Source organism: Panthera leo, chromosome F3, assembly GCF_018350215.1.
Source record: "Panthera leo isolate Ple1 chromosome F3, P.leo_Ple1_pat1.1, whole genome shotgun sequence".
Classification (NCBI taxonomy): Eukaryota; Metazoa; Chordata; class Mammalia; order Carnivora; family Felidae; genus Panthera; species Panthera leo.
The window spans coordinates 17,441,069-17,467,842 of NC_056696.1; the positions used below are offsets into that span (position 1 = coordinate 17,441,069).

The 26,774-nt window shown below is 49.6% G+C and overlaps 1 protein-coding gene across 1 annotated transcript in view; it reads left to right on the plus strand.

Moving 5' to 3' along the window:
• The first annotated feature begins 4,207 nt into the window (after window positions 1-4,207).
• The window catches only part of TNN (tenascin N), a 54,363-nt gene continuing 31,796 nt past the window's right edge, over window positions 4,208-26,774 (plus strand). The window contains exons 1-7 of the mRNA XM_042925492.1: window positions 4,208-4,769; window positions 6,272-6,646; window positions 7,182-7,445; window positions 10,800-10,985; window positions 12,221-12,310; window positions 21,696-21,959; window positions 25,258-25,521. Coding sequence (XP_042781426.1) covers window positions 4,364-4,769; window positions 6,272-6,646; window positions 7,182-7,445; window positions 10,800-10,985; window positions 12,221-12,310; window positions 21,696-21,959; window positions 25,258-25,521 — 1,849 coding nt within the window. The 5' untranslated portion in view covers window positions 4,208-4,363. The remainder of the gene's footprint in view (window positions 4,770-6,271; window positions 6,647-7,181; window positions 7,446-10,799; window positions 10,986-12,220; window positions 12,311-21,695; window positions 21,960-25,257; window positions 25,522-26,774) is intronic.

The following is a 26,774-nucleotide window of genomic DNA, read 5'->3' on the forward strand; positions in this document are numbered from 1 at the left end:
CTTCTTCAAAAACCCATCTGCGCTCCATTTGCGTCTCAGAAAATAGTGAGCCACGGGGTGGGGGAGGGGTTTGGATGGCAGGAGTGGGCAGAGAAGTCTCAGTCTGCTTTTCTAGCTCCACTGTTGCCTGGGAAGGGGATCTGGGACAGCGAAAACTCCATTCAAAGAAGTTGCTTTGAGATCAATGTGTGTGGTTATTGGGGGTGACAGAGGTGCTCAGGGCTTAAGCTCAGTTAGTGGACACTGTGTAGACCGGTTTGAATCTGCAGCTTTGCACTTCTGCTGCATAATCAAGGGCACATTGCTTGATGTCCCTGAGCCTCGGTCCCCATTTCGGGGAGTGAACACACAGCTATGCGTGTAACTGTGCTACCATTGGGTTGAACTTCTGAAGATAGCAATTGTGAAATATCGTATCTTTTTTGAGTTTTTGCTTATTGAGAGAGAGAGAGAGAGAGTGAGTGAGCAAGCACGAGCAGGGGAGGGGCAGAGAGAGAGGGAGAGACAGAAAGAATCCCAGCAGGCTCTGTGCTGCCAGTGCAGAGCCCAATGTGGGGCTCGAACTCACAAACTGAGAGATCTCGATCTGAACCGAAACCAAGAATCTGACGCTTAACTGAGCCACCCAGGCACCCCTTGAAATATTATTATTTTTATCCAATACCTGCCTTCCGACTTGCTCTCCTGGCCCTCCTCACCGCCCCCCCCCCCCACCCCATCCTCTGATAAAAATCTCAAGCAGATTCCAGAGCTTTTCTGGTTACTTTTGGTATTGGAAGAAAACCCTTTTGTGAAGGGCAGGTCCGTCCAATATGAGAGCTTCGATCTCCTATCCAGGCCACATGTTTTCTTTTCACCCAGCTTGGGCCTGAGTCCACAGACACACCAGGGGGCAGGTGGTGAGCCTGGTGGCTTCCTTCCTCCACTGCCTCCCCCAGCTTGCTGGGCTGTTTCTGGCTTCTCCAGGTCACCAGCAGGGAGGGGAGTCAGAGAGAAGGGAAAAGGGATTTTTACCTAGAGCCATCGTAGCTCCTTCCGATGCCCTTGTGGCAGCTGCTCCCAGTGCTGGCTCCATCAGCTCCCTCTCGTGCGACTCTGTCCTGGGTTTTTTAGACAATCTTCATTCTACCTCCTGGGAACCTCCTCCTGTGGTTTGTCCGCTGGGGAAGCATACTCCTGCTGAGCCAGGGGGCTGCCCCTCAGCTCTGACCCCATAGTAAGTTGCATAGATTTACACAGGACTATGACCTACGGCAGGACTTAACATAGTCTTGTCTCCCCAAAGTCTGGGGTGCAGGTCTCTCCCACCGTAGCCTCCCTCCAGTCTCTGCTATGCAGGCTGTTCTAGGCAACCCCCCGCCTCTGAATTCCTCTGGGCAAGGGGCAGGCGCTGGTCTTTTTGCCCTCCACCTCCTATTCAGACCAACCTGCCTGCAGAAGAGCTCCAATAGAATGTCTCTCTTTAAAATGTGTGGGCACTGGGGTGTCTGGGTGGCTCAGCTGGTAAAGCATCTGACTTCTGCTAAGATCATGATCTCACGGTTTGTGAGTTTGAGCCCCGTGCCGGGCTCTGTGCTGACAGCTCAGAGCCTGGAGCCTGCTTCGGATTCTGTGTCTCCTGCTCTCTCTGCCCCTCACCTGTGCACACCCTCTCTCTCTCTCAAAAATGAACATAAAAAATTTAAACAAAAATGTGTGGGCACTTACCACCCACTGTCCAAATCCCACGCCAACAAGAAATGTCCCACTGACCATTATGTCTGCAGGGTGTTGAGTCCAGTTCCTGGGACATAGTAAGTGCTCAGAAAAGGTTAGCTACGATGATTATGATTAGCAATAACGCATGCTTTGGATTATAGGAAGAGCCAAGAAGGAGTGAGGGGGGCTAAGGGGTGATATGAAGAAGAACTCTCCTTTGGGGCTGCTCTGTTTAGTTCAGAGTGGTAGCACGTCCCTTGGGACCAACACACAGGGTGTCAGGCCAAAGGAGGGAATTGCATAGGGAAGGTACATCCTGAGCTCACGTGTTATTAGCGTCAGAATGTTGATAGAGCAAGTGCAGGCTTGCAATCAGATGGACCTCGTGTTGAATCCCGACTGGGCCACTTACTAGTTGGACACCCCACGGTAAGTGACTTTGCCTTTCACATCTGGCTCCTCACCCAGGGTAGGCAGACTGGCCCTGACCTTATTTAGCAGCTGTGGAGTTTAATTATGAGGATTAATGCACCTGGCCAATGCCTGGCACAAAGCAGCAACGTGACAAATAACATATAGTATTCTTGTAATGTTTTTATTGTCACTTCTAATAATAATGCTGCCAGGGACCTTCATTCTCCACTTCTTCATACTAAATAAATGAGGACTCTTAGAAAAGATGACTCATACAAAGTATGAGAATTTGGCTCAACGAGGCTTTCTTCCTTTTCTGACCAACAGAGTTACCTGCCCAGGTCAACTCTTTTGATGGTTGACTCTGACTACTGATAGGGAAAAGAGGCAGGATCAGATGAGGGCCTGTGGGGGGCTTCTGGAGGCTCGCGACGTTCTAGGTCTTAAGCTGGGTGGTGGTTCCCTGGCTGTTGCCTTTGTAACAATTCACTAAAAATGATACCATTTTTGTTGCATGCTCTTTTCAGGATAGATATCACCCTTCATGATAGAAAAGATGAGAAAGAAAAGGAAGTCATACTCAGTAGTTGATTAAAACCCAAACCTCATTTATTGAGCACTTACCGTGTGCTTGGCATGGCGTGAAGCGCTCTCCACATACGATGCAGGAAGCAGGTGTTATCATTCCCACTTTACCAGAGGATGATGGTAACAGGAGGATAAGGAGCCTTCGCGAGGCTACACACCTAGGACCTGATTTGTTTTTCCAGCACATTGCCACTGCCTCTTATAATGGGGAGGGAGAGCCTGGGCTTGACTGGGACATCACCTCCAGGAAAGGACAAGGCTTCCTGACTTCAGTCTCGGTACAAACGCTTACGAGTCGTGAGTTGGTCACAGAAGCCCATTGGCCAGAGGCAGCCCTGCAGCTCAGTTTCTAGCAAAGGGGGGCCGTGACATCCCAGCTGAGAGGTGTTCTGGTGAGTGAGCGCCCCTGAGCGAATGTGAGGCACTGGCTAGGTCTCCTGTGTCTGTCTGGCCTCGGTCTGATAGTGGTCAAGAACGTGCCATCCTGGATAGGAGCTGGAGACAGGGGTCCTTCTGCACACTCATGGAGGAAGGCTCACACCTCCTGGGGGCCAAACTAGAGGTGAAACCTAATTGCCTGCTCCTGCCAGGGTGGCCTGGCCTGACTGACAAACCAGGCCACTGAGCACGGATTTGAGGGTGACTGAACCCCTTGGCTTGGGTGGCTCTTTGCTCCTGCCTTGGGAGGGCTCCGGGAGGGACCAGCCTTGGGTCCTGTCCTTAAGAGGCTGACAGCCTCATGGGGAGACAAACTGCATACAAGAGTAACTGTAACACAAGGTAGACCGTGAAGAGACTCACAGAGGAGCCAATACATTTCTCCGAATGCTCAGCGGGAGAGCTAGTAGTTTCCAGCTGGAGTGAGATGGGGGGGGGGGGGCATGAGAGAAGGCTTCATGGAAGAATTATTTGTATTAGAAGCTCTCATCTTTTGCTGGCTCGCAGGCAGAGGTGGTGAGCAGGACCCTGGCCTGGGGTCTGAGGACAGGCTCTGCCTTCCTGGCTGTGGCACCTGGGACAACTTGCTCAGTCCCTTGAGCCTTGGTTTCCTCACGTGTGCAAAGCAGCGTGACAAAGTGGGGATGAGCATGGTCTCTGGATTCAAATTCAGCCATCTTGGCTGTTTGCCTATGGGCAAGTCACTTTAGGGAGCTGAGTCTCAGTTTCTGTATCTGCAAAATGGGGTAATAATAGTATATTCTGCGAAGCATTGTCGTGAGGCTCGAATAAGGTAATCAACGCAGAACATTTAGGACAGCGCCTGGCACACAGCATGCTCTCTAGGTGCGGCTGTTCTGTAGGTGGTGTTAACGGGGAGGGTATTACTTGGTGTGTGGTTTAGATCAGGGATGGGGAGATCAAAGCCTGGTCGCAATTGTTTTCCTTGTCACCATTCGTCAGGTGAGTATTGAATTAGAGGTGAAGAGGAGGGTCTCCCAGGGAGTGAACGGTGTAAGCAAAGACAGGAAGCAGGAGAAAGAACACAAAATTTAGTTTGGATCCTCAGGAGATATAGGATGTAGTTCTGCTGGGTTCTCAGCTTCCTGTGGACTCTTCGAATCCACTATGAAGGGCAATTTCCACCAGCAAATCTTCATGGCTTTCGTTTGCATCTTTTCTGGATACAGGTCTCCAAGAGGATCTGCTCCCTGTCTCCCCAAGGATGGGTCTCCGGGGGATGTTCTGCTTCCCCCTGGGGCTCCTCTTTGGCTCTGTGCTTTTGGTGGCCTCAGCCCCGGCCACCCTCGAGCCTCAGGGCTGCAGGGACAAGGAGCCACAGGTTACTGTCAGCCACACCTATAAGATTGATGTGCCCAAGTCCGCTCTGGTCCAGGTCGAGACTGACCCCCAGCCCCTTAGTGACGATGGGGCCTCACTCCTGGCCTCAGGGGAGGCCGAGGAACAGAACATCATCTTCAGGCACAACATCCGCCTGCAGACGCCACAGAGGGACTGTGAGCTGGCAGGCAGCGTCCAAGCCCTCCTGGCCCGAGTGAAGAAGCTGGAGGAAGAGATGGCGGAGGTGAAGGAGCGGTGTGATGTTCAGCGCTGCTGCCGAGGAGTTGCCGGTGAGCTTTTACCATCTGGTATTCATTCAACAAACAACTAACGGGCGCCTTCCACATGCCAGGTGTCCTGTGGGAGTCTGGTGTGCTCCCACCTCCCTCTGGGTTTTCTAAGGGTGGGGTGGGGGTCTCATCTTCGACACTAGCTCCAGGAAGCATCTGCGAGCCTCAGTAGAGAGGGACCAGCAACTCTTTGTAGAAAAAATCTTTAACGTTTATTCATTTCTGAGAGACAGAGTGTGAGCGGGGAGGGGCAGAGAGAGAGGGAGACCCAGCATCCGAAGCAGGCTCCAGGCTCCGAGCTGCCAGCACAGAGCCCGACGAGGGGCTTGAACCCACGAACTGTGAGATTATGACCCGAGCCAAAGTCGCTCCCTTAACCAACTGAGCTACCCAGGTGCTGAGGGACCGGCAACCCTGAAAGGGAGTCTGGACTCCTGAGTTTACACTTCTGGGTGCTGTTTGACCTGTGGATCCAATCTCTACTGGAAGGGGAAGCAGTGGGAAAGACAGGAAGGACAGTCAGCCTTGGAGCTAGACAGGACTGGGTACAGATGGGTTTCGCTGCTTTTTAGTTGTGTGACTCTGGGTCAGTTCCTGAAGTTTTCTAAACTGCCCAGTTAGGAAAACTCTATCCACTAGTCTAGTTCTGAGGACTCTAGATGCCGTACATAAGTTCCCTGGCCCATAGCTGATAATTACGAAAGCTGATCCGAGTATCCAGTGGTATGCTGGCGTACCTGTTCAGGCTGGAGTTAGTGCTACCGTTGAGAGTGCCTCCTGTGTACCAGACACAGAACTAGGCACCAGGGACACTGCCGTGAATGAAACAGCACGGGATTGCCCCCGAGGAGCCTGCACGTCCAAAGTTTCTAGGAAGGAGAGAGGGTGTTCTGAGAAGCAGGAGCCGGGCTGTTGAAGGGCCAGGGCCTCCAACTGCCTCTTGCTGCCTGGGGTCAGAGAGGGGAGCCTGGGTGATCCCTTCTCCCGCCCCTCACCCCCGTAGTGAGACGCGGCCGGTTTGTAGCTTCTGGAGGCCCCCTTTGCCAGGATTCAGTTTGGGCTCATCTCCCAAGGACCCGGCCTTGCTAGGTCCAGCAACCTCCAGCCGAGACAAGACGAGCTTCTGCGCTGGTGCGAGGACGCCCAAGCTGGGGACCTGAACGCGCCCCCATTCTTAAACGTCCTAAGTAATTACTGCCGTTTAGAGCAGAGGGAACCCAAATTCACCTGAGCACTTGGACCAGAAGGGGAGGTGAAGGGGACTTCCCGCGGCTTTGGGGGCATAAAAGGAGGGCACAGTTTGTGGATGTCACAGGTCAGAGTCCGGCCGGTCGGGGGGAGAGGGGGCGGAAAGGGCGGACCCCAGTCTTCTGCAGGGGCCCTGCCCTCCTTCAAAGACAGTGCCCAGGGCCCACCAGCCCGCTCTTACTGGAGCTCCAGGGAAGGGAGAGGCCCGCTCGCCGGCCCGCACCCCCTCCAGCCTACCTTCCTCTCGCCGGCAGGTGCCAACGGCCACTGCAGCGGCCACGGGACCTTCTCCCCCGAGACCTGCGGCTGCCGCTGCGAGCAGGGCTGGGAGGGCGCCGCATGCGAGCGGCCCGCCTGCCCCGGGGCGTGCAGCGGCCACGGGCGCTGCGTGGACGGCCGCTGCGAGTGCGACGCGCCCTACGTGGGCGTCGACTGCGCCTACCCCGCCTGCCCCGAGAACTGCAGCGGCCACGGCGTGTGCGTGCGCGGCGCGTGCCGGTGCCACGAGGACTTCACGTCCGAGGACTGCAGCGAGCGCCGCTGCCCCGGCGACTGCAGCGGCCACGGCTTCTGCGACACGGGCGAGTGTTACTGCGAGGAGGGCTTCAGCGGACCGGACTGCGCCCAGGGTGAGAGCGCCGACGCCCGACTCTCTCCTTTCCCTGCTGGGGGCGGGCACCCTCAGACACTGTTACACTTGGTGCTCGTGGGCGGGGGGGGGGGGGGGCTCGGCGTCCAGCCCACGCACGCCAGAGCCCCCAGAGGGCTTATTAAACACAGATTGCTGGCTCGGCCTGCGTGTCTGATTCGGCGGGCCTGGGGTGGGGCCCTGGGGTGGGCATTCATTAATAAGTTCTAGGTTGCGGGACCACTGATCTTATGTGATCTGATGGTGCTCTGTGTGTGTGTGTGTGTGTGTGTGTGTGTGTGTGTGTGTGTGTCTGCTGATGACCGGATCAGGGTGAACTCCCCCTCACGTAACTTCCGGCGGGTGTGTGGGGAGGGGTGTCCAGAGGGGTGCTCAGCACGGCTTCTTTGTGCTCTCATACCTGCCACCACGGTGTTAAGTGTATAGTAGGTGCTTAGTGAATACACACTGGCTATGCATCTCCCCTCCCCTCGCTTGCTTCACCCTCTGCACACCTGTTCCTGTTCTGCATACAGTGGTGGCCCCCCAGGGCCTGCAGCTGCTCAAGAGCACAGAGGATTCCTTGCTGGTGAGCTGGGAGCCGGCCAGCGAGGTGGACCACTACCTCCTCAGCTACTACCCCCTGGGAGAGGAGCTCTCTGGGAAGCAGATCCAAGTGCCGAAGGAGCAGCACAGCTATGAGATCCTTGGTTTGCTGCCTGGCACCAAGTACATGGTTACCCTGCGCAACGTGAAGAAGGAGGTTTCCAGCCGCCCACAGCATCTGCTTGCCACCACGGGTGAGGAAGCGGCCAGGTTTCCCAGGAAAGGCCCCATTTTAAATGCTTTCTTCCATCGTCCCTGCAAATACCCTTCAACTACTCAGAACATTGCCCTGATTTGGGGTTGAAAAGCATAGCTGCTGCAATCTTAGTTTCTGGAGAAAAATCTCAGTTCTTGCTCCCCTCTCTCTGCTCCTCCAAGTCAGTGATAGAGCCTGCTGGGTTGGGGCTCAAGGGCACTTCTCTGCCCCCCTGAGAATAGTAAGGTCTGATTGCCCTGCACCACACACAAGCAGCCAAGGAGCACATCTGCACACCCAAGCCCTCGTTGAGCCTTTGAAGCCATTCAGCAAGTTCAAGCTGGGATGGGTGAAGATTTGCTGAAGCCCCCTGCATCAGATTTATCTTAGCAGGAAAGAGAGAGAACAAACAGTGTAATTGAAGACAGCTAGCGAAGAGGCTTGGGTAGGATTTGGCTGGCGAAACACCATAGGCCTGGCATCAGTGGGGATCGCCTCATTCTGAAGGGTCAGGGATGGAGGTTGGTACTGGAACCCAAAAAGAGCTGTGGGAGAGGGCTGCCTGAGGAGGTGCTTTGGGTAGAGATGCAGGCAGTCCACCTGGAGAGAAGGAGAAGGAAGGGAGGGAGGGAAGGGGAGGAGAACAGTTGCCTGAACTCTCTATCCTGCCCTCTGATCTCCTGGTGACTCACTGGCTGAACTTAACTAGAATCCAGAGGGCAAGAGAATCTGACTAACACGATTCATAGAGGTCATAATCTGGGAGACAGGAGGATAGAGGATGGATCTGGAGGGACAGAGGTTCCAGCACACCACCTAATGTTACCACAGTGTTTGGAAGGACAGACATCACTGCTTACTATTTAGAATTTCTTGTTTTCTTGTGAAAGTTCTTAGATCTTCAAGGACTTGGAGAAACCTATTATTTGAGTGAGTCTGATCCATATATGCACTCATCATGTTTTACTGAACATCTACTATGTACCAGGCGTAGTGTTTTGGATGCTAATAAAAATCATCTGCCTCCACCCTTTGCTAAACTCCTGGGGAAAGATCCAGGAAGACCTGGATGGATGGGGTTTGGGGCACATGTCTCTGCAGAAACATTTCAGTTGCCTATCCTGTTTGGCGGTGGAGATAGGGATGGCTCTGTGTTGGAAAAGGCCATGAAGGACCTGTCCTCCTGGGAGCACAATTTGCAATTGCTTTTGTCACCACCCTCCAGCCATAGACCCCTTGGAACACTTCTGGAGTTGAGCAGGTTGGGTTTATTGACTGTTGGGGGTGGGACAGCTCACTGCAGGGGCTGTGAGCCTCTCTGTAAGAGCTTTAGAAAGGACTGGGATACAATTGGGACTTGTATTTAGGTGATTTGGGGGAAGTCAAAGCCAGCAGGGGTTTGCTTTGGCTTGCATGCTGTCGGGAAGGGGAGTTAATTCTATGGTAACTTAGTGAACCTTATCTAGAAAGAACAGACTAGAGGGAGGCTAAAGCCATCATCAATAAAGAAAGGGTAGTCACTCATATCAGGAGAGAGAATATTTAGTCGTTTTTGTGGTTTGGACCATTGTTCACATTTTTGTCTGTGTTCAGACACGATCACAGAATGGTCCTGTTTTGTCTTGATCTGTCATGGCCACACAGTGGCTTGTCTGATGTTGATGTTCTGTGCAACCATTTATGTTCAATGGGAGCACACCCAAGCCAACCCAGTGAGAACCAGGCCAGCCCCCCACTGCTGGGCTGCTTTTCTCTTTCTCCCGTTTTTGTCTGTGGCTGCCTCCGCCTTCAGACAGGCCAGTGCCCCAAGCTTCCCAATGAAGAGGAGAGACATCTGTTCTGAAAGTCTTAGTAACCCCTCTTGGCTGCTGCTCTAGGGACTTGTAAAATCTTGTAACTGCGAAGCTTGTCTTTCTGTCTAATCTGATTCATGTTAAACCCATTCTTATTTGCTCCTCAGGGGAGCCTCAGTCCGAGAGATACTTATCCCCAAAATAATCTTGAATATTTTCATTAAGTCTCCGCTTTTTCATTTGTGAGCTGAGTAGGACCCTTCTGTGATTCTTGAGTCACTTCCATTACTCACGTCTTGACCTGTTCCCTCAAGGAATTCCCACCTTCGAAGGAAGAGCCTGGAGGCTGGCAGGTAGAAGCCAGTAGGTGGGAAGAAATTCTTCAGAGAAAAGGTTCTGTGAGCTTCTTTGTTCATAACAGTGAAACAGGAACATTCAGAGCTGAGGGACCTTGAGAACACCATGTTCACCCCCTTCCTGATGCACAGATTCTCTGTCCCATGTCCTCGACAAGTGGTCAGTAGGCCTAGGTGGGAGCACCGCCAAGGTGGTGAAGGTGGGCATGTGACCGAGGAGAAGGGCAAGGCTGGGGAGTCTAGGGGCTTGTCTTCCCTGTTCCAGACTTCAGGTCAGACCACATCCACCTGGGATATGGCCTTTGGAATGCAAAGTGCTCCCAGAGAGTGGGTCCCCTCCCTAGCCACCACTCAAAAGTTCTTCCCTTAGAGCCACACCAGGAATCCATTCTTTTGTATTCATCATTATAATTCCATTGTTTTCTTAGGGGAGGGGGGAAACTGAGCCATTAATACTTGCTGTGAACAAATGGGCCCAATAACTCTCCTTTGCAGGCTGGACAGGTTGGGCAGCTGAGGGCACCAGGTCTAAACTGTGGTAGAAAGTGCAAGAAGGATCCTCAGAAGGACCAAGTTAAAGTTCACCAAACTACTATATAGTTTGGCTTAGCGTTAGTCCTCATAGGAGAATCTGAGAGGTGAGGAAGGAGCTATAATTTGGGAGACAGAGGACGAGAAAATTTTAAAATTTCAAACGCGTTTCCCACACTTTACATGGGAGGGCCTGAGCGCCTCATGCTGGGGTGCAGTCTTTGAGGGACCCTTCTGTGATTCTTGAGTCACTTCTGCTAAAGGGGGTGTTTCATTCAGAGCAGTCTGCCCCCAGGGCCTGGTGGTTTGGATGACTGGTTGGATCCGGGATCTGGAGGTTCTGGAGGTTTGGATGGCTGGTTGGAGAGGTGTGGCCCAGGACTTGGCCCACAGCAGCTTGGGCAGGGGGGCAGCCTGGCATCTGATGGGAAGGGATGGGAGACAGGAGGCTTTCCCAGAAGATAGTCTTCCCTCCATGGATAATGTGAGGACCAATAGTTTATTTGCTACTTTGGTAGTCTTGAGACACCTGTTAAGGACTGTGTCCTGGGCTGAAGCACGTTCTCAACGTGTCAAGAAAGGGCACTGACCTGGTAGCCAATGGCCTGTTACAGACCTGCTGGACCTCTGCTCTTCACTGCTTTCTCCTGCCTTCCTTGACCCCTGTCCTAGATCCGGCTGTGCTTGGCACTGCGTGGGTGACAGAGGAGACTGAGAGCTCCCTGGATGTGGAGTGGGAGAACCCCCCGACCAAGGTGGACTACTACAAGCTTCAGTATGGCCCTCTGACAGGGCAGGAGGTGGCTGAGGTCACCGTGCCCAGGAGTGGTGACCCCAAGAGCCGATATGACATCACTGGTAAGAGCCAACCCTGGGCATGTGAGATGTTCGCCATGGATGCCAAGGTGGGGACAGTGTGCACAGAGGGTCCTGGGGCGCTAGGAATCACTTGAACTCTGACCCTGGAAACTACGAGATGTGAGCCCATTCTGTAGGCCTGCAGACTGTGCTCCAGCATCCCAGAGCTGACTGGAATCTCAGAGCACCTGGTCAACAGATCATAGGCCCGACGTGCTCTTGAAAACTGCCTGTGTCTCAGGGTGGATATGGTGGCACAGATGTTCCTTTTGGAAGAGCTGTGTGTGTGTGTGTGTGTGTGTGTGTGTGTGTGTGAGAGAGAGAGAGAGAGAGAGAGAGAGAGAGAGAATGAGAGAGAGAGACTGGGTTGTTTGGCATGTTGCATGGGGAGTCATACTGGGAGGCCTGGGTGGGGGTGTCCTGTCCCAACTGACGAAGTGAATCTGCTGAGTGCTGAAAATCTGGTGGTTGCTAAGGAAATGGGACCTGCAGGGCTGGATCATGTTTTGTGGCTCCTGAAGCTTATAGAATTCTCAGGGCTCTCTTTAGGGAAAATAACACACAATCATGAATACCCGTGTGAATACCCTTGGAAGTGGCCTATGCAGGGGAGGGGGCCCTGAGGCTTCTTAGCGCTGTGGTTCAGTTCTCCTCCGGGGCCTCCTTCTGCTGTCCGCTCTGTGAGTTGCATCTTGAAAGGACATCTTTGAGGTTCCCAGCATTTGTAGAGCGGAGAACAGTGGGTGTGTATCACACGTGCCACTATTTGTCTGCACTTTGCCCCAGTCTGGATATCGGTGCCGGTGCCGTGAACAACAGTCATTCAGATTTGCTGCTACAGAGAAATAACAAGCAACAACAACAGCAAAAGGCAGAGCAAAGAAGAAAATAATGGAATACATTGAGGCTAATTAGAAAAGAAACTTTTGAGGGAAAAGGATTGCTGGGGGCAGAAAAACACTCGGGCTGTAAATGAAACTGAGAGATCTGTGCTTGGTGGCCCAAGGAAGGAGCTCCATCAGGCCCTCATCCGCTCTGGCCCCCTGCTCCCCCATAAGCCTTTCGACGACGCCTCGTATCCCACTGGTCCTGCCGCCCTTTCTCTGCCTTAGATTAGCCTTCAGGTGAGGAGCATAGCCCCTCAGCTCCCTCACAAGAGAGACCCTGGGGGAGAGCAGGGCTGGGGGCGAGGTTCTGGAGCCGGAACTCATCGCTCACTGGCTGCTTGTTTGCAGGTCTACAGCCCGGAACAGAGTATAGGATCACTGTCATCCCCATGAAAGGAGAACTGGAGGGCAAGCCGATTCTCCTGAATGGCCGCACAGGTAGGAGCTATTTGGAGGCACTGTGAACATTTCTCAGGTTTTCTTCCTAATGTTTTTCTTGGCTGACTCCTCCCCGGATAAAAACCCTGGGATGTAGAGAGAGTCTCTTTGTGTACTGACATCTATTTTGTGGGGCAGGGGAAGGGAAGTAAACACTTCTATTTGAAATGTTTCTTACTGTTGAAAATCTCCCCCAGGATCTTGGAGTCCAGGGGAAAGGCCATTTCTGACGCCTTTCTGCTTATTTCATTAGCTTTAATCACTGGGTTATTTTATTCATTATCCTGGACTTAGACACACGACTCCGTATTACCGAAGAAAGTTGTTCTAAAATTTTTTTCTTGTCATTCCTGTGTTTTTTCCTGATGATCACGCTCACGCACTCTGCTTTAAAATGTCGAAAGAAGGGCGCCTGGGTGGCTCAGTCGGTTAAGCGTCCGACTTCGGCTCAGGTCATGACCTCGCAGTTTGTGGGTTCAAGCCCTTCATCGGGCTCCGAGCCTGGATCCTGCTTCGGATTCTGTGTCTCCCTCTCTCTCTGTCCCTCCCCTGCTCTCTCTCTCTCTCTCAAAAATAAGCATTAAAAAATATTTTTAAAAATGTCAAAAGATGTTAAAGGCCCTCACATGGGAGTAGTGGTATATTTAGCATCTGTGGATCGAGATAACAGATAATGACAAACGTTATAAATCAGTAACATTTGACACTAAGTTTGTGATTTATTAATCATAAAAGAATTTGCAATCCTTGTAGTCATACATGCAAGATAGTCCACGTAATTTTCAGTTTTTAGCTGATGCTTGAGTCCATATGAAATGGTGTGTTTCCTGCAAAGCTGTGGTTCTGCCAGCCCACGTTGGGAACCGGTGAGCTGGAGTCTAATGCCACTTGGGGAATGCTGATCCTTGAAGCTGGCCAAGAAGGGATTTTTGAATTCTGAGACTTCCCTGAAAAGTGTTTTAGTTCTTTTCAGTGCAGTCCTGGCAGGAGCTGGTCGGGCTGGTGAGATGGTGCAAGAATTGAGTTCGCTATTTCGGTTGCCTAACAGATTGCATATCAGTAGTGTGAAAGTTCTAGTCGGCCAGTTGTGAAGGAGAAGACAGAACCTAATTTATGAACTACACAGTACAGACTGTGGAGCTGGCCCGAATGGTGGACTCGTGGAAAACTTGTAGGGGCTGGGAAATGGCAAGGAGGTCCTTGTTTCCAGGGGCTTTCTCGTCAGCTCTGAATTACTTGAGAGCCCACGATGCATCAGGCATTATACTAACAATTACTTCTGGAAAATTGTCTCATTTAGTTCTCCCTGTGGCCATGTGGTAGGTCCTATTATTGTTTCTAAGTCACATATGAAAAACCACAAGAACTGAGAAGCTAAGTGTAGGATCGCCCAGCCAAGAAATGACAGAACTGGGATTTGAACCCAGGATGGGTTCCTCTTGGGTGGACACAAAACTAAAGGGCTTCCCACTTTCACCTTTTCACCCATTGTTTCTGGTTAATCCTTATACTTTTTACCTCCTAACTAGAAAACTTTCTGTGACTCCTCATTGCCTTAGGATAATGCAGAAACCCTTCTATCTTGGCCTCAAGGGACCCAACCAAACTGGGTCGTTGTTCTTACCACTTCTGAACGGGAAGTCTTCTTGCTGCTGGACTGTTCTTGGGGTTTCTTAACACAGAAAGCTTATCTCTACATCATGATGGGTTTGTTCATGTAGTTACCCCAGCCTAGGAAGCCCTCCACGGTTATCTCTAGCTATCCATTAATTCAGTGGGGAATTCAATTAATACAAGCCATCAGTTGATTCAACAAACACGAATTGCAGAGTAGAGCTGGGCACTAGAGACGTGGTCCCTTTAGATACTTCCACAGCTGGAAAGTCCTGGTTCTTGCCCTTCAGGGACTCATAGCAATAAGATCACTCATCCTTCCAGACCCAGCTCCAACCTTAGCCTCTCCACTGAGGCCTTGTAGGACCACATTAAATAGCAGCCATTTTTGCCTCTGAGTTTTTGGAGCATTTAATCACACATGGCCTTGAATTGATGGTTAACCTTTCAAGTATATTATCCCAACTAGAATGTGAACACTCAAGAAGTGTTTTTATTGTCAATTATATTCTAAACGCAGGATGGGATATTTTATTGGATAGCAAATAAATGTGTGTCATGTGCCCTATGAACATAAAAAAAAAAAGAGGCAATAATGTCTGAGGTCAGGAAACACTCTCAAACCTGGCTAGACTGTTCATTAATTTAAGGGGAAAAAAATGTTTTGCATTTCATGAGCTAGAAGAAGACCCTGGAATGTAAGAACAGCATAGCCGTGCGCAGGGAGGAAATGACACAGTTCAGGTATTTTCCATTTAACAAGTCACTCGGTGGAACTAATCCACGAAAGGGAAGGGGTCAATTGAAAATCCTCACCCTGTTAAGACAGTCGGAGTGCACTGAAGCGTCTCCCACAAAGGCCAGGCTTCAGAAGCAGGTCAACTTCAGAGTAGCAGACACCAGCCAGGCCAGCATCTTCAGCGGCGAGTGTCCCTGACTTCTCTGCCGGACCCTCCACAGCCACCTCACGTCACATGACAAGACGAGCAGGCCACTAACTGGGAGGCGATGCTGTCCCTTTGTCCTCAGTTTCTCCATCTGTCAAATGAAAGGTTAGACTAAATAAGTTTAAAGTCCCTCTTTTTCACATCATTATGAGTCTTAATAACTTCTCCGATGCATGCGTTTTGCAATGGTGGGTACGGAACAAAGGACTGCTTGCTTTGTTGTAATTTCACAAGCTGCCACGCGCAGTGGAACATACAGCCTGGCATATTCACGTGTTAACAGTTTTCTTCGAACTTTTCCCTTTGATGATGCTATGAAATAACAATTTTGCTTCACTGAGGATCTTGTTCACTTTTTACTGCTTTCCAAACACACTGCTCTGTTTGAAATGGCCCAGCCCTAAAACTTGCCTTCTTAAATTCCTTCATGTTTCAAGATGAACTCCTGCCAACATTCAGAGCTCCTGCCTCACACAGCCACCCATGCACACCCGGTGGCTGAAAAATAATGATTTTTGTCATTTGAGTACCCACTGTTATTCTAGGTGCTGCAGGGCTTGATAAACATTACCTTTAGTCCTTATAATAGCATTGTAAACGTTATTATTCCCATTTTACAGGCGAGAAAATGGAAGACTACAGAATTTAGGAGAGTCAGGGTGAACCAGTGAATGGCATTTGAACTTAGGTTTGCTTGAGGTCAAATCACCACCTTTCCAGAAGCAAAGCTAGAGGAGAGCAGGAAAAGGAATTCATCTGTGGCACATTCTCTACAAGTAATGCTTGTGGAATAATTTTATTGCCACAGTGAAGGCAGTAGGGGAGGCTTGAGAAAACAAGATCCTGGGACGCATGGCCACGGTAGTCGGGAGGAAAGCCTCACCTTCCAGGAACTCACTATCAAACTAGGGGTATAGGCCCTTTCCCCCATCTTTGCCCCCAAGCACATATGCCCATAGATTTTAGATTCTGGCAGTGCCATTTTCCACTATGCCAAAGGGATGATTCAGAAGTAGCCATTGTGAATGGAAAAAGCTGTTCCTAATGCCTGTGGCCATGGGCTGGGCAGGGACACATGAGGTTGGTGTTCCAGCACAGACTGAGGACAGCCATGTCCTACCCAAACCGGTGGTGAATCTCATTATAAAGTGGAATAAACTTTCCTGCTGTGCCTAGAGCTCTTAATTAGCTGCTTCTGTATACTTAGTTTTGTAGATTAGATCTTCTGGAGTGGGGCTCCTCTTTATTCTAACACATGCAACTTAAAGTCTGTCTACCAAGTCTTGTCTTAAATCTCTCTGACCTTGCACGACCCTGAGAAAGGTCCCATCAGGGCTGCTAGCATCCAGTAGGTGGGCAGGGAGTTGGGGGCTGGGTGGGAGAGCCAGTCTCCTCACTGAGGCTCCCACCATGACTCATCTATGACTCAGCCAGCGTCTGCAGCTGCTGGAGGACTTTGTTCCATGAAAAAACTGCTTATGATCCTCACATCCCTTCTTGGCAGAGAGGGAGGCTTTGGTACTGCTAAGCTGGAGCAGGAGTGTGGCCTCCCATCGGGGTCCCAACACCAGGGCTGTCCTCCTGCTTCTGTGTCGTGGCATCTGGTTCCCATCCTTAGATTTATCATATAGAGGAGCAGCCCCATGAAGCCCCTCCTTCTGACTCAGGGTGTTGTTAGGGGATCGAGAGAAAGGGCAGAGTCCTGAGTTCGAGGCTGGCCAGTCTTCTTAGCTGGCTTCATGACCTTGGAGAAGTCACATCTCCTCTCTGGGCTACATCTCTGACCCTGGCACGGGAGGATTCTGCTTTTCTTTCCCACCTTCGTACTCTTCACAGTCAAGATGCGTTTCCTGGCTCTTCTCCACTCCTCGAGTGCCCCGGGACTGTTGAGGGAACCAGATGCACCAGGCTGGTTACACTCACATGGGCATGGTGGCTCTTGAGAGGGCTACGCACAAGGCAGCCCTGACCCCCCAAAGCATAGGCCTGTGTCCTGGGTCCCGCATCTCTGGGGCCAAACACTGGTCTGGGGCAGGGAGGGGTGGTGGGAGGCACTGCTGGGACCTTGAGTTGTGCAGATGTGGGTCACTTTGGAGAGGATGAGGACCAGGGACTTTAAGAGGCAGGACTGTCAGGGTGTCCTAGCTCTTTTCCCCCGTCCTCACTTTCCATTCTAAATGTCCCCATTCCTGAGTCAGTGCTAATGCCCGTTGCCGTGGGCTGGAGCAGGGACATGTGAGGTTGGTGTTTGAGCAGAGACTGAGCACGCCATGCCCTACCCCAAGTGGAATAAACTTTCCTGCTGAGCCTAGAGCTCTTAATTAGCTTCTTCGGTATAATCAGTTTTGTAGAGTAGATCTTCTGGAGTGGGGCTCCCCATTTTTATTTTTATTTTTATTTTTTATTAAACTTTTTATGTTTATTTTTGAGAGAGAGAGCACAAGCAGGGGAGGGGCAGAGGGAGGGAGACACAGAATCCCAAGCAGGCTCCAGGCTCTGTGCTGGAGCACAGAGCCCGACTTGGGGCTCGAACTCACAAACTGTGAGATCATGACCTGAGCCGAAGTCGGATGCCTAACTGACTAAGCCACCCAGGCAACCCCAAAATGGGGCTCCCCGTTATTCTAACACATGCAAGTGAAAGGTCGACCTACCAAGATTTTCCCAGATGGAGGGGTCACCTTCGGAGGCTCTTTTCACTCCTTCCCTGTCATGTGCAGAATCATGCTTTGCACACCAGGGTGGGGACCGAGTTCTCTCTCTTGTGCTCACTTTCCCTTGAGCATCCTCTTAGAACCTGCTCAAGTCTGCAGAGGCCCGGGACAAGACCCTGTCACTGTCTGCTCCTGACTTCACCGCCCTCTGCCGTGACGTCTGCCCAGCCAGTCTCCCAAGAGGAACCGTAGGAGACTGTTTCCAGCTGTCACTGCAAGCTCCAGTCCCCTGCTGCGTATGGATTCAGATGGCAGGAACCTTTCAGATCACACTTGATGCTATTTATTTATTGTGATTATTTCCATGAGAAAAGGCTGATGATAGTGCTGCTGAGACACAGTGGTATCAGGCAGGGTCTTCGGCAGATAGGAATGGTTCACAGCTGGGCTCTCCCACTTAAAGTGTCCAGGTGCAGATTCCTGGTCCCATTCTCCCCGCCCTCTCCTGAAAATCCTGCCCTCCCTCAGATCTGTCCATCTCTGTAAATGGTCACCCCATTCTACAAATCGCTCGGGTCTCAAATCAACATGGATGGATGGAAGGGTGGATTTGTATCCCACATCAGCCCCATCGGCAGATTCTGACAGGTTTACATTTGAAATCTCCCGAGTGCAGCCTTTCTCGTGACTTCATCCCTGCCACACTGGTTCACATTCCTGTCTTCTCTCGCACAGTTGGGACAGCCTCCCAGGTGACCTCTACTCTTGACCTACTATAGCCTGTACTCTCTCTGGCAGCCAGAGGGACCCTTTGATAATTTAGGTCAGATCATGCCATTCTTCTGTGCAAAACCCCCAGGGGCTTCTTACCTCATTCAGTGCAAAAGCCACAGTGATTATAGTGGCCTTGGATGCCATCCACGGTCCACTTGCCCCTTACCTCCCTGGACTCACCTCCAGCCACTCAGCTCCTCACTGACTCTGTCCTGTTGCTTTTCCCTGGCTATGTGGAGCAGGGCCTTTGGACTTGCTCCTTCTGTGTGGAATGAGGTGCCCAGACAGTACGTGCCCGCTGCCTCATTTCGTTTAGGTCTTTGTTCAAATGTTACCTTCCCAGTGAGATGGCTCTTTCCTGACCTCCCTGTCTAAACTCACAAACCGCTTTTGCTCGGCATCTTCTAACCCTATATCTTGCCTCATTGGGCTTCCTAATACTATCACATCTTGTTTATCGTCTGTCTCCTTGAGGAAAATGTAAGTTCCATAGCAGAGTCTTTATTCTGTTCATTGCTTAGACAGTTGGCCCTTAACATGGATTTGAACTGCACCAGTCCACTTATGTGCAGCTTTTTTTCAATAAATATACTGGAAAAGTTTTTTGAGATTCGTGACACTTTGGAAAAACTCAGACAAAGTTTAGAAATATAGCCTAGAAATCCTGAAAAAATTAAGGGAAAGTAGGTATCATTGGAAGAATACAGTATATGATACAACATACAAAATATGTGTTACTTGAATGTTCGTGTTATCAGTAAGGCTTCTGGTCAACAGCAGGCTATTAAGTTTTTCGTGAGTCAAAAGTTACACGTGGATTTTTGACTGAGCAGAAGAGAATTGAGGTGCCTGATTCCTGCATTGTTCAGGGGTCAATGGTATTCGTATCCTAGGGCCGCCGTAGCAAAATACCAAAGACCGGGTGGTTTAAAACAATAGAAATTTATTGTCTCTCTGCTGTGGAGGCTATGAAGTCTGAGATCAAGGTGCCTGCAGGGCTCCGCTCTCTCTTGGAAAGCTGTAGGGGAGAGTCCTTCCTCACCCCTCTAGCTTCAGTTGTTTGTTGGCAATCCTTGTCAATCTGTGACTTATAGATGCGGCGTTCTAGGCACATGGTGGGCTTCTTCATATCATCTTCCCTGTGTGTGTGTGTGTGTGTGTGTGTGTGTGTCCAAACTCCCCCTTTCATAAGGACACCAGTCATACTGGATTAGGCTCACTCTAATGACCTCATTTTGACCTGATTATCTCTAGAAAGACGCTATTTCCAAGTAAGGTCACATGCTGAGGTACGGAGGGTTAGCACGTTGACTAAGCTTTTGGTGGGGGAGGGGCACACTTAAAAAAAATTTTTTTAATGTTTATTTATTTTTGAGAGACAGAGTGCGAGCAGGGGAGGGGCGGAGAGACAGGGGACACAATCCGAAGCAGGCTCCAGGCAGGCTCACTTTAATTTATAACTGAGTTAAACCGGGGCGCCTGGGTGGCTCAGTCCGTTAAGCATCCGACTTTGGCTCAGGTCATGATCCCAAGGTTTGTGGGTTCGAGCCCCTTGTCTGGCTCTGTGCTGACAGCTCCGTGTCTCTGTCTCTCTCTGGCCCTCCCCTGCTCGTGCTCTCTCTCAAAAAATAAATAAACATTACAAAAAATTAAAAAAATAGAAAATGAATAACTGAGTTAAACTGAATTCCCAGCTCCAGCTAGGCACTCAGGGAACGTTTGTAGAATGTGTGACTATCATTTACTAGCTGAGTGACCTTAGCTAAGTTATCTAACCTCTCTGAGCCTGGTATGTATGGTTAGTGCTCTAAAAATGATAACCATTATTAATGTTCGAAATTAGTACATGGGGAATCTGATACAACCTTGAGTTGTTAGTATGAGGTTTGATAGGGTAATGTGTGAAAAGCATCTTACATTTAGTATACACTCAATTGATGACAGTTGGTTTATTAAATATGCACTGTCTCTGGTGACAGAACATATTTCATTTCCTTGCACACAAAGAAGACACTGCTATTGTGCTCAAGAAAGGTGATCCTAGTTGATGTGAAAAAAATGCAGCTTTGTAGAGTCGGAACTTCTCTGCTGGAGGACCCTTGGCCAAGAGAACCAGGGCAGGATGGGGAGGAAGGAAAGCTGCTTAAATTTCTGAGAGAAGGAACCTGTTTCGTGTGTCTTTACCCAAAAGGGTATAGATCCGCAGGTGGGGAGGGGTCTTGGCACCAAATGTCAGCTTTGTTCTGTGCAGCGCCCTTATCAGTGACCTTGAACGGATGCTGCACTCAGATGCTTACCTATTAGGTTTGTAAATGATAAGCTAGAAAGGAAAATCAGCATGTTGAGTGAAAGACTAAATTATAAATGAAGTCCATAAGGTGAAATATAACAAGAATAAACATTGGAGATGTATTTTATATGCATCTTAAATGGGGAAGATGTGGCTCAATGTGGGATTCTCAGCCTTGGCTGTGCATCAGAATTACCTGCGGAGTCTTGCTTATTTGTTTTTTTCAGCAGAGATGTCAGCGCATATCTGAGACTTGAAATGAGCTCTCTGCAGGTGACACTGAGGAGGTGCCCAATGTTGACAACCCCTGGGTCAGCAGGGACACGTGTTGAAAAGTGTAGGGATTTTCTGAGGCTGTGGGCTGAAGATATGTTATTGAGGGAACAGTGTCTAGGACATGGAGGGGCATGTTGTTCTCGGTTCGTCCTTCTAGAACATCAACCTTGCATAGGCAGGGATTTCTGATTGTTTTATTCATTGGTGACTCCTGAGTGCCATTATATTCCCTGGCATGAAACGGATGGTCAGTGAATTGTTGAATGAATGGACTGAGTTTTGGGGATTTTTCTTTGATCAAGGGAAAGAAAGCATGTCCAGATGTAAGTGCCAGGTCTAGAAACTGTAATTTGAAAGTATAATATGATATTATATGGTATGGCATGATATGATATAATGGTACAAAAGTTAATAACCTACAAATACAGACATTGGAGAGGTGAAGCTGTTTTGACTTGAGGAGAGTTAGGAAGGAGAATGGTTACTATTCTTGAACACCTGCTTGAGGGTCTCCCAGAAGAAGCATTAGGTGTATTCCATATGCCTCTTGAAGGAGTTCCATTTCCTGTGACTACATTTGCAGGAGTCTTGTCTAACGTGCTCATTGGTCTCAAAATGGGAGGGATTGTTTTGTCCATCAGGGAGACCTTTCTCAGCCTGCAGTTCAAGTAGAGGCCAGCTGTCTACCTGTCACAGATGATGGAGAGACCCTCTTGCATTGTATGGACCACGGAACTCGGTCACCTGGATGAACTAGATCTTGAAGCACCTGTGATTTTGGCCAGCCAAACGTCTTCTCTAATTTTTCTTTCTCGTATATTTTTATGAAGAAATCGATAGCCCAACCAACGTGGTCACTGACCGAGTGACAGAAGACACAGCGGTAGTCTCCTGGACCCCAGTCCGGGCTGTCGTAGACAAGTACGTGGTGCGCTACACCTCTGCTGATGGGGACACCAGGGACATGGCGGTGCCCAGGGAGCAGAGCAGCACCGTCCTGATGGGCCTGAAGCCGGGAGAGGCGTACAGAGTCTACGTGTGGGCCGAGAGGGGCAGCCAGGAGAGCAAGAAGGCCGACACCAAGGCCCTCACAGGTAACAGAGGAACGGGAGCCTAAACAGATTTCCTCACAGCAGGGAGGAGGCTGATTTTTGAATCAGGAGTCCGATGCCCACCTAGCATCAGCTCTTTTGCTTGCAGGGGTGGGGAAGGGGGTTGCAAAAGCAATTTCAAATTTCACAATTATGATTTCTCCCCTTTTAACTTCAAACAAAAGAGACCAGCCTTTTTACGTTACACAGAAGGTCATACTTATTTGGGTTAGAATTCCATATGCAACTCTCTCAGAGAAGAGTAACACTTCCTAATTTTCATTTTTTTGGACGTTGAAACTCAAAACATTTGGCTGACAGTGAATTTGAATGCTTATCTAAGTTTGCAGTGGCTGTACAGGCACTTTGCTTATAATCTGGAGCTCTCTTTCAGACCATGGAAATGGTTTGCATCCTGAGTCAACAATCACCGAATGTACCAATTCTGCCTTTAAGCTTTCAGAAACCATACGGGTCCCTATATTTCACCCAGCTGTGAAATATAGCCCGCCTTCAGCCCAGCTTGGGTTTGCAGATGTCCTGAGGCTGCAGGGGAGCGTATCCCACACCTGTTTTGTGTTTAAACCCTCCGCTGGTACTGTCCCCGAGTCCAGAGCAGTCTAATCCTGGAGGCTGCTTGAGGTTGCAGACACTTGACAGGAATCCTAGAAAAGGATTTACTTATTCACTGGGCTCCGTTCTGGACAGTCACTTAGTACAGAGGTGCCCAGAGAAGCCATTAATTAGTTAGGAATGTGGATTCAGAAGCTCGACTGTCCAAGTTTTAATCCCAGCTCTGCCATTTAGTAGCTGAGGGACTTTGGGCAAGTCAGCTGACCTCTGTTCCTCACATTCTTGTCTGTAAAATGGGGCATATGAGTATTTACATCAAAGAGTTGTTGTGAGGGTTGCATGAGTGAATTCATGTAAGTGCCCGACATATAGCAAGGGCTACGTGAGCGGTAGTAGTAATTATTTCTTAGAATGTGTCTTAGTCTGCTCCGGCTGCTATAACAGAATATCATAGACTGGGGGGCTTAAACAAAAGAGGCTTCTTTCTCACAATCTTGGAGCCTGGAAAGCTCCATGATCTGGGCACTGGCTGATTCAGTTCCTGGTGAGAACCCTTTTCTTGGCTAATAAATGGCTACCTTCTTCCTACACCTTTATAGGGCAGAGAGAAGAAACTCAGGTCTCTTCTTGTGAGGCACTGATGCCACCATAGGGAACCCACCCCCACGACCTCACCTAAACCTAATTACCTCCAAATACCAGCAAATTGGTGGTTAGGGCTTCAACCTGGGAGTTGGAGGGGAGCACAAATATTCAGTCCATAGCAAATGCTAATCAGCAAACAGATCTTGAAGTTTTTGGTTATTTTTTCATTTATTTATTTGTTGGTTTGTTTGTTTAAAGTTGAGAGAGACAGAGACAGCGTGAGTGAAGGAGGGGCAGAGAGAGGGAGAGAGAGAATCCCAAGCAGGCTCTGTGCTGGCAGTGGTGGGGGCTGGGGGGGGGTGCCAGACCTATGAATTGTGGGATCATGAACTGAGCTGAAACCAAGAATTGTATGCTGAATGGACTGAGCCACCCAGGTGCCCCTAGCCCTTGAAGTGTTTAATGGCATGTAGCCTCCTGGGTCCAGGTGGGCCTTATCTCCTCCAGGGGAAGGAGAAGTTGCCAGTAAGGAGGGTGAGATCTAGATTTGTTTAAACTAGCAGACTTTCTGTGAGGGGCCAGATAGTCCATGTTTTCAGCTTTGGGGACCATGCCGGCTCTGATACAACTATTCAGCTCTGCCATTGAAATGTGAAAACAGCCATGGAAAGTATGTAAATGAACTGGTATGACTGTGTTCAATGAAACTTTATAAAAATAGGCAGTGGGTCAGATTTGGCCCATGCGTTGTAAATTGCCAACTCCTGGTTTCTATTACACAAGGCTTTCTGTTTTCTGGGATTTTGAGTGTTGTGAAAGGGAGGCCTGTGGGTCAGTCTTTTTAAGATGGTGGAAGTTGGAATAGAGAAGAATCTTCCCCGCTCTCAGGTGGCGGTGGTGTGAGTTAGCACCTCAGCTGCTGGCGGGGGGGGGGGGGGGGGGCACTGGAGTGTGTTAGTGGTGGGAGCAGCATAAGGCGTAAGATGTAAGGATAGGATGGGCTGGTTGTGTCTTATTTTTAATATGCAAGTCTCTTAACAATCTTAAGTGGTGTTGGTGGTGGACAGAGGGGAGTCATGAAGGATGGGGCTGCAGCATCAAAGCCAGCTCAGAATCCCAGAACGAAACTCCCCCTTGTATGTCTGTGCTCCTCAAGGCAAGTTGTCTCCTTGGCTGTGTGCTCCGTCCAGCTGGCCTGGCCATGCGTGTCGAGCAATGGGGCACGGGCTTGAGATGCACTTGCTGTTACGGAAAGCTCAGCCATTTTGAGGAAGTGGTTTTTGAAACAGGATCATAAAGGCATTGCTAATCATGTACCCAACTACTTGGATTTCTGACTCAGAGGTTCACATTTCAAGGAGAAAGGGGGGAATTTCGTGCCTCGAATGACACTTGTAATAACAAAGAGCTTATATTCAAGCATTTTTCCATGTGAATATCTCATCTGTGATTTGTCATAACCTGTGAGGTAGGTACTGGTATTTCCTTCTTTGTGGAGATGAGGAGACGGAGACTTAAATTTGGAGTCTGTCCAAAGTCAGCAACTAAGAAACGGTGCCCAGATTCCAACCCAGTTTAACTGTATTGAAACCCAGACAGATTCCTACCCAAGTAGGATTATTTTTTTTTTTTATCAGCCCAGACCTCAAAGACCATCAGTTGAAGTCTTCTGGTGCTCTGGCTGTAGGCATAATGTTTTATATGGAAAGAACTAACAGCTCCTACTTTCAGGATATTTTTATTCCCAAATAAAATATTAGAGCCACTGCAGAGATTTACTGAAGTATAATTGCTTTCAGGTACAGGGAATCAGAACTCAAAGAGTGTATTATATAAACCCAGGGTAATGGAGAAATTTGTATATGAAGACCAATTTTTTTAAAATCCAGAGTCTACTTGTGGGTAAAGTTTATAGAGCTGAGACTGTTTTGGCTTTGTCTGAAAACCCTACGTCTCCTTACATGCTATTAGCTCATTCTTGGAATTTCAGACCACTTGCTTAATTAAACCCTTAAGTTATCCCAATCACTGGCACATAACAGATTCTGAAATTTGTTGAAATCATCATTTTGTCTGTGTATGTGCTGGCCTCTCTGGAACCAGAGAGTTGGTAAATGTTACATTTCTTTCATCTCTCTTAAAGACATTGACAGCCCCCAAAACCTGGTGACCGACCGGGTGACGGAGAACACGGCCACCGTCTCCTGGGACCCGGTGCAGGCCGTCATCGACAGGTACATGGTGCGCTACACGTCCGCCGATGGAGACACCGGGGAGGTGCCGGTGGGGAAGGAGCAGAGCAGCACCGTGCTGACGGGCCTGAGGCCAGGCGTGGAGTACACGGTCCAGGTGTGGGCCCGGAAGGGGACCCGAGAGGGCAAGAAGGCCGACACCATGGCCCCGACAGGTAACGGAGCGTGCATCATCCCTGTGTCACTGCTAAACTCATGTCTGTTTCAGTTGAGTTTTCCTTCTGTGACCTTGGCAGAAAGGGAGGTTTTACAGAGTGCAATGGTGCGCTTATAGAGTGCATTGTATGCCTTATTTCTATTTGATGGCTTCTCGTAGAATGCACAGCTCATCTTGCGGCCTTCAAACTTTGGTCTTTAAAGATTGATGTGATTGCTTGTGGTCCTTTGTTCTCTGCCTGTGCATCTTCCGTGTTGTGAACACACGAAGTGCCTCACCTGATACGGACTAAACGGGATGAAAGCACAAGTGCCTTCCATGTGGGGGGAGCTGGACTGTGATCCCAAACCAACTTTGTTTTCCCTCTTCGCCTGTTTAAACCCTTTCTTGGAGCTTGTTTTTTATTTCTGCCCTTCAGATGAATGTTTTAGGCGGAGATAATAATAATGCTCTATTAGCTAAAAATAAGCAAGTATCTAGTCATTTTTAGTCCTCAACACATATCATTTTAGTAATTAAAATGTCTATATCAATACTTCATTTAAAGTTAAGTCTTCTCCTCTCCACTGGCGTGGGCCATTTGCGGGCTAACTATCTGCCATGGGAAGGGGGGTCTGCTCGACTGCTCTTGTATTTCCCTTCTTATACTTCAGACACCCTCCTTCTAGCATGCTAACTGTAGTTTCTGGCCCATTTATGTTTGGTACAGCTTGGAGAGAGGCCAGGGGTCAGGAGAAGGAGAGGTAAGGGGTCCTGCTTTACTATAACCTTCACAGCTGCCCTGAGCCTGTCATGGGGCCTGACCAGTGTTAAAGCTAATGTTTCCCTCATGGAGCACTTCTGTGCGTTCTTCAGGGACCCTCTTACACTCTGAGCTGTCATCATAGTGATCCTGTGACAGATGCATCTCTCCTGCTGGTCCCTTCCTCTGCCTACACATGTGGGGTGCACTCCAGTGCCTTTCTGGTGGCATCACTTCACCCCTCTGGCTGAGTGTCTTGGACAGCTTCTAAAATAATCCCAGGTGGGCTCTTCTTTCCTTGGTCCATGTCTGGTCTATAGGGCATATGCAGGCATCCTTTATCCATTCAACTAGATACATGGTTCTTTTGCAGTGCTCTCTATCAGAGCAAACAGCCATTTTCTCACCCCTTAGGTATTTTAGATACATGTCAGACACCAGCCTACGGTGTTCCCCAAGCGTTGGGCAGAGTTTCTCAGTCTTGACACTAGTGAAATATTTGGCTGGAG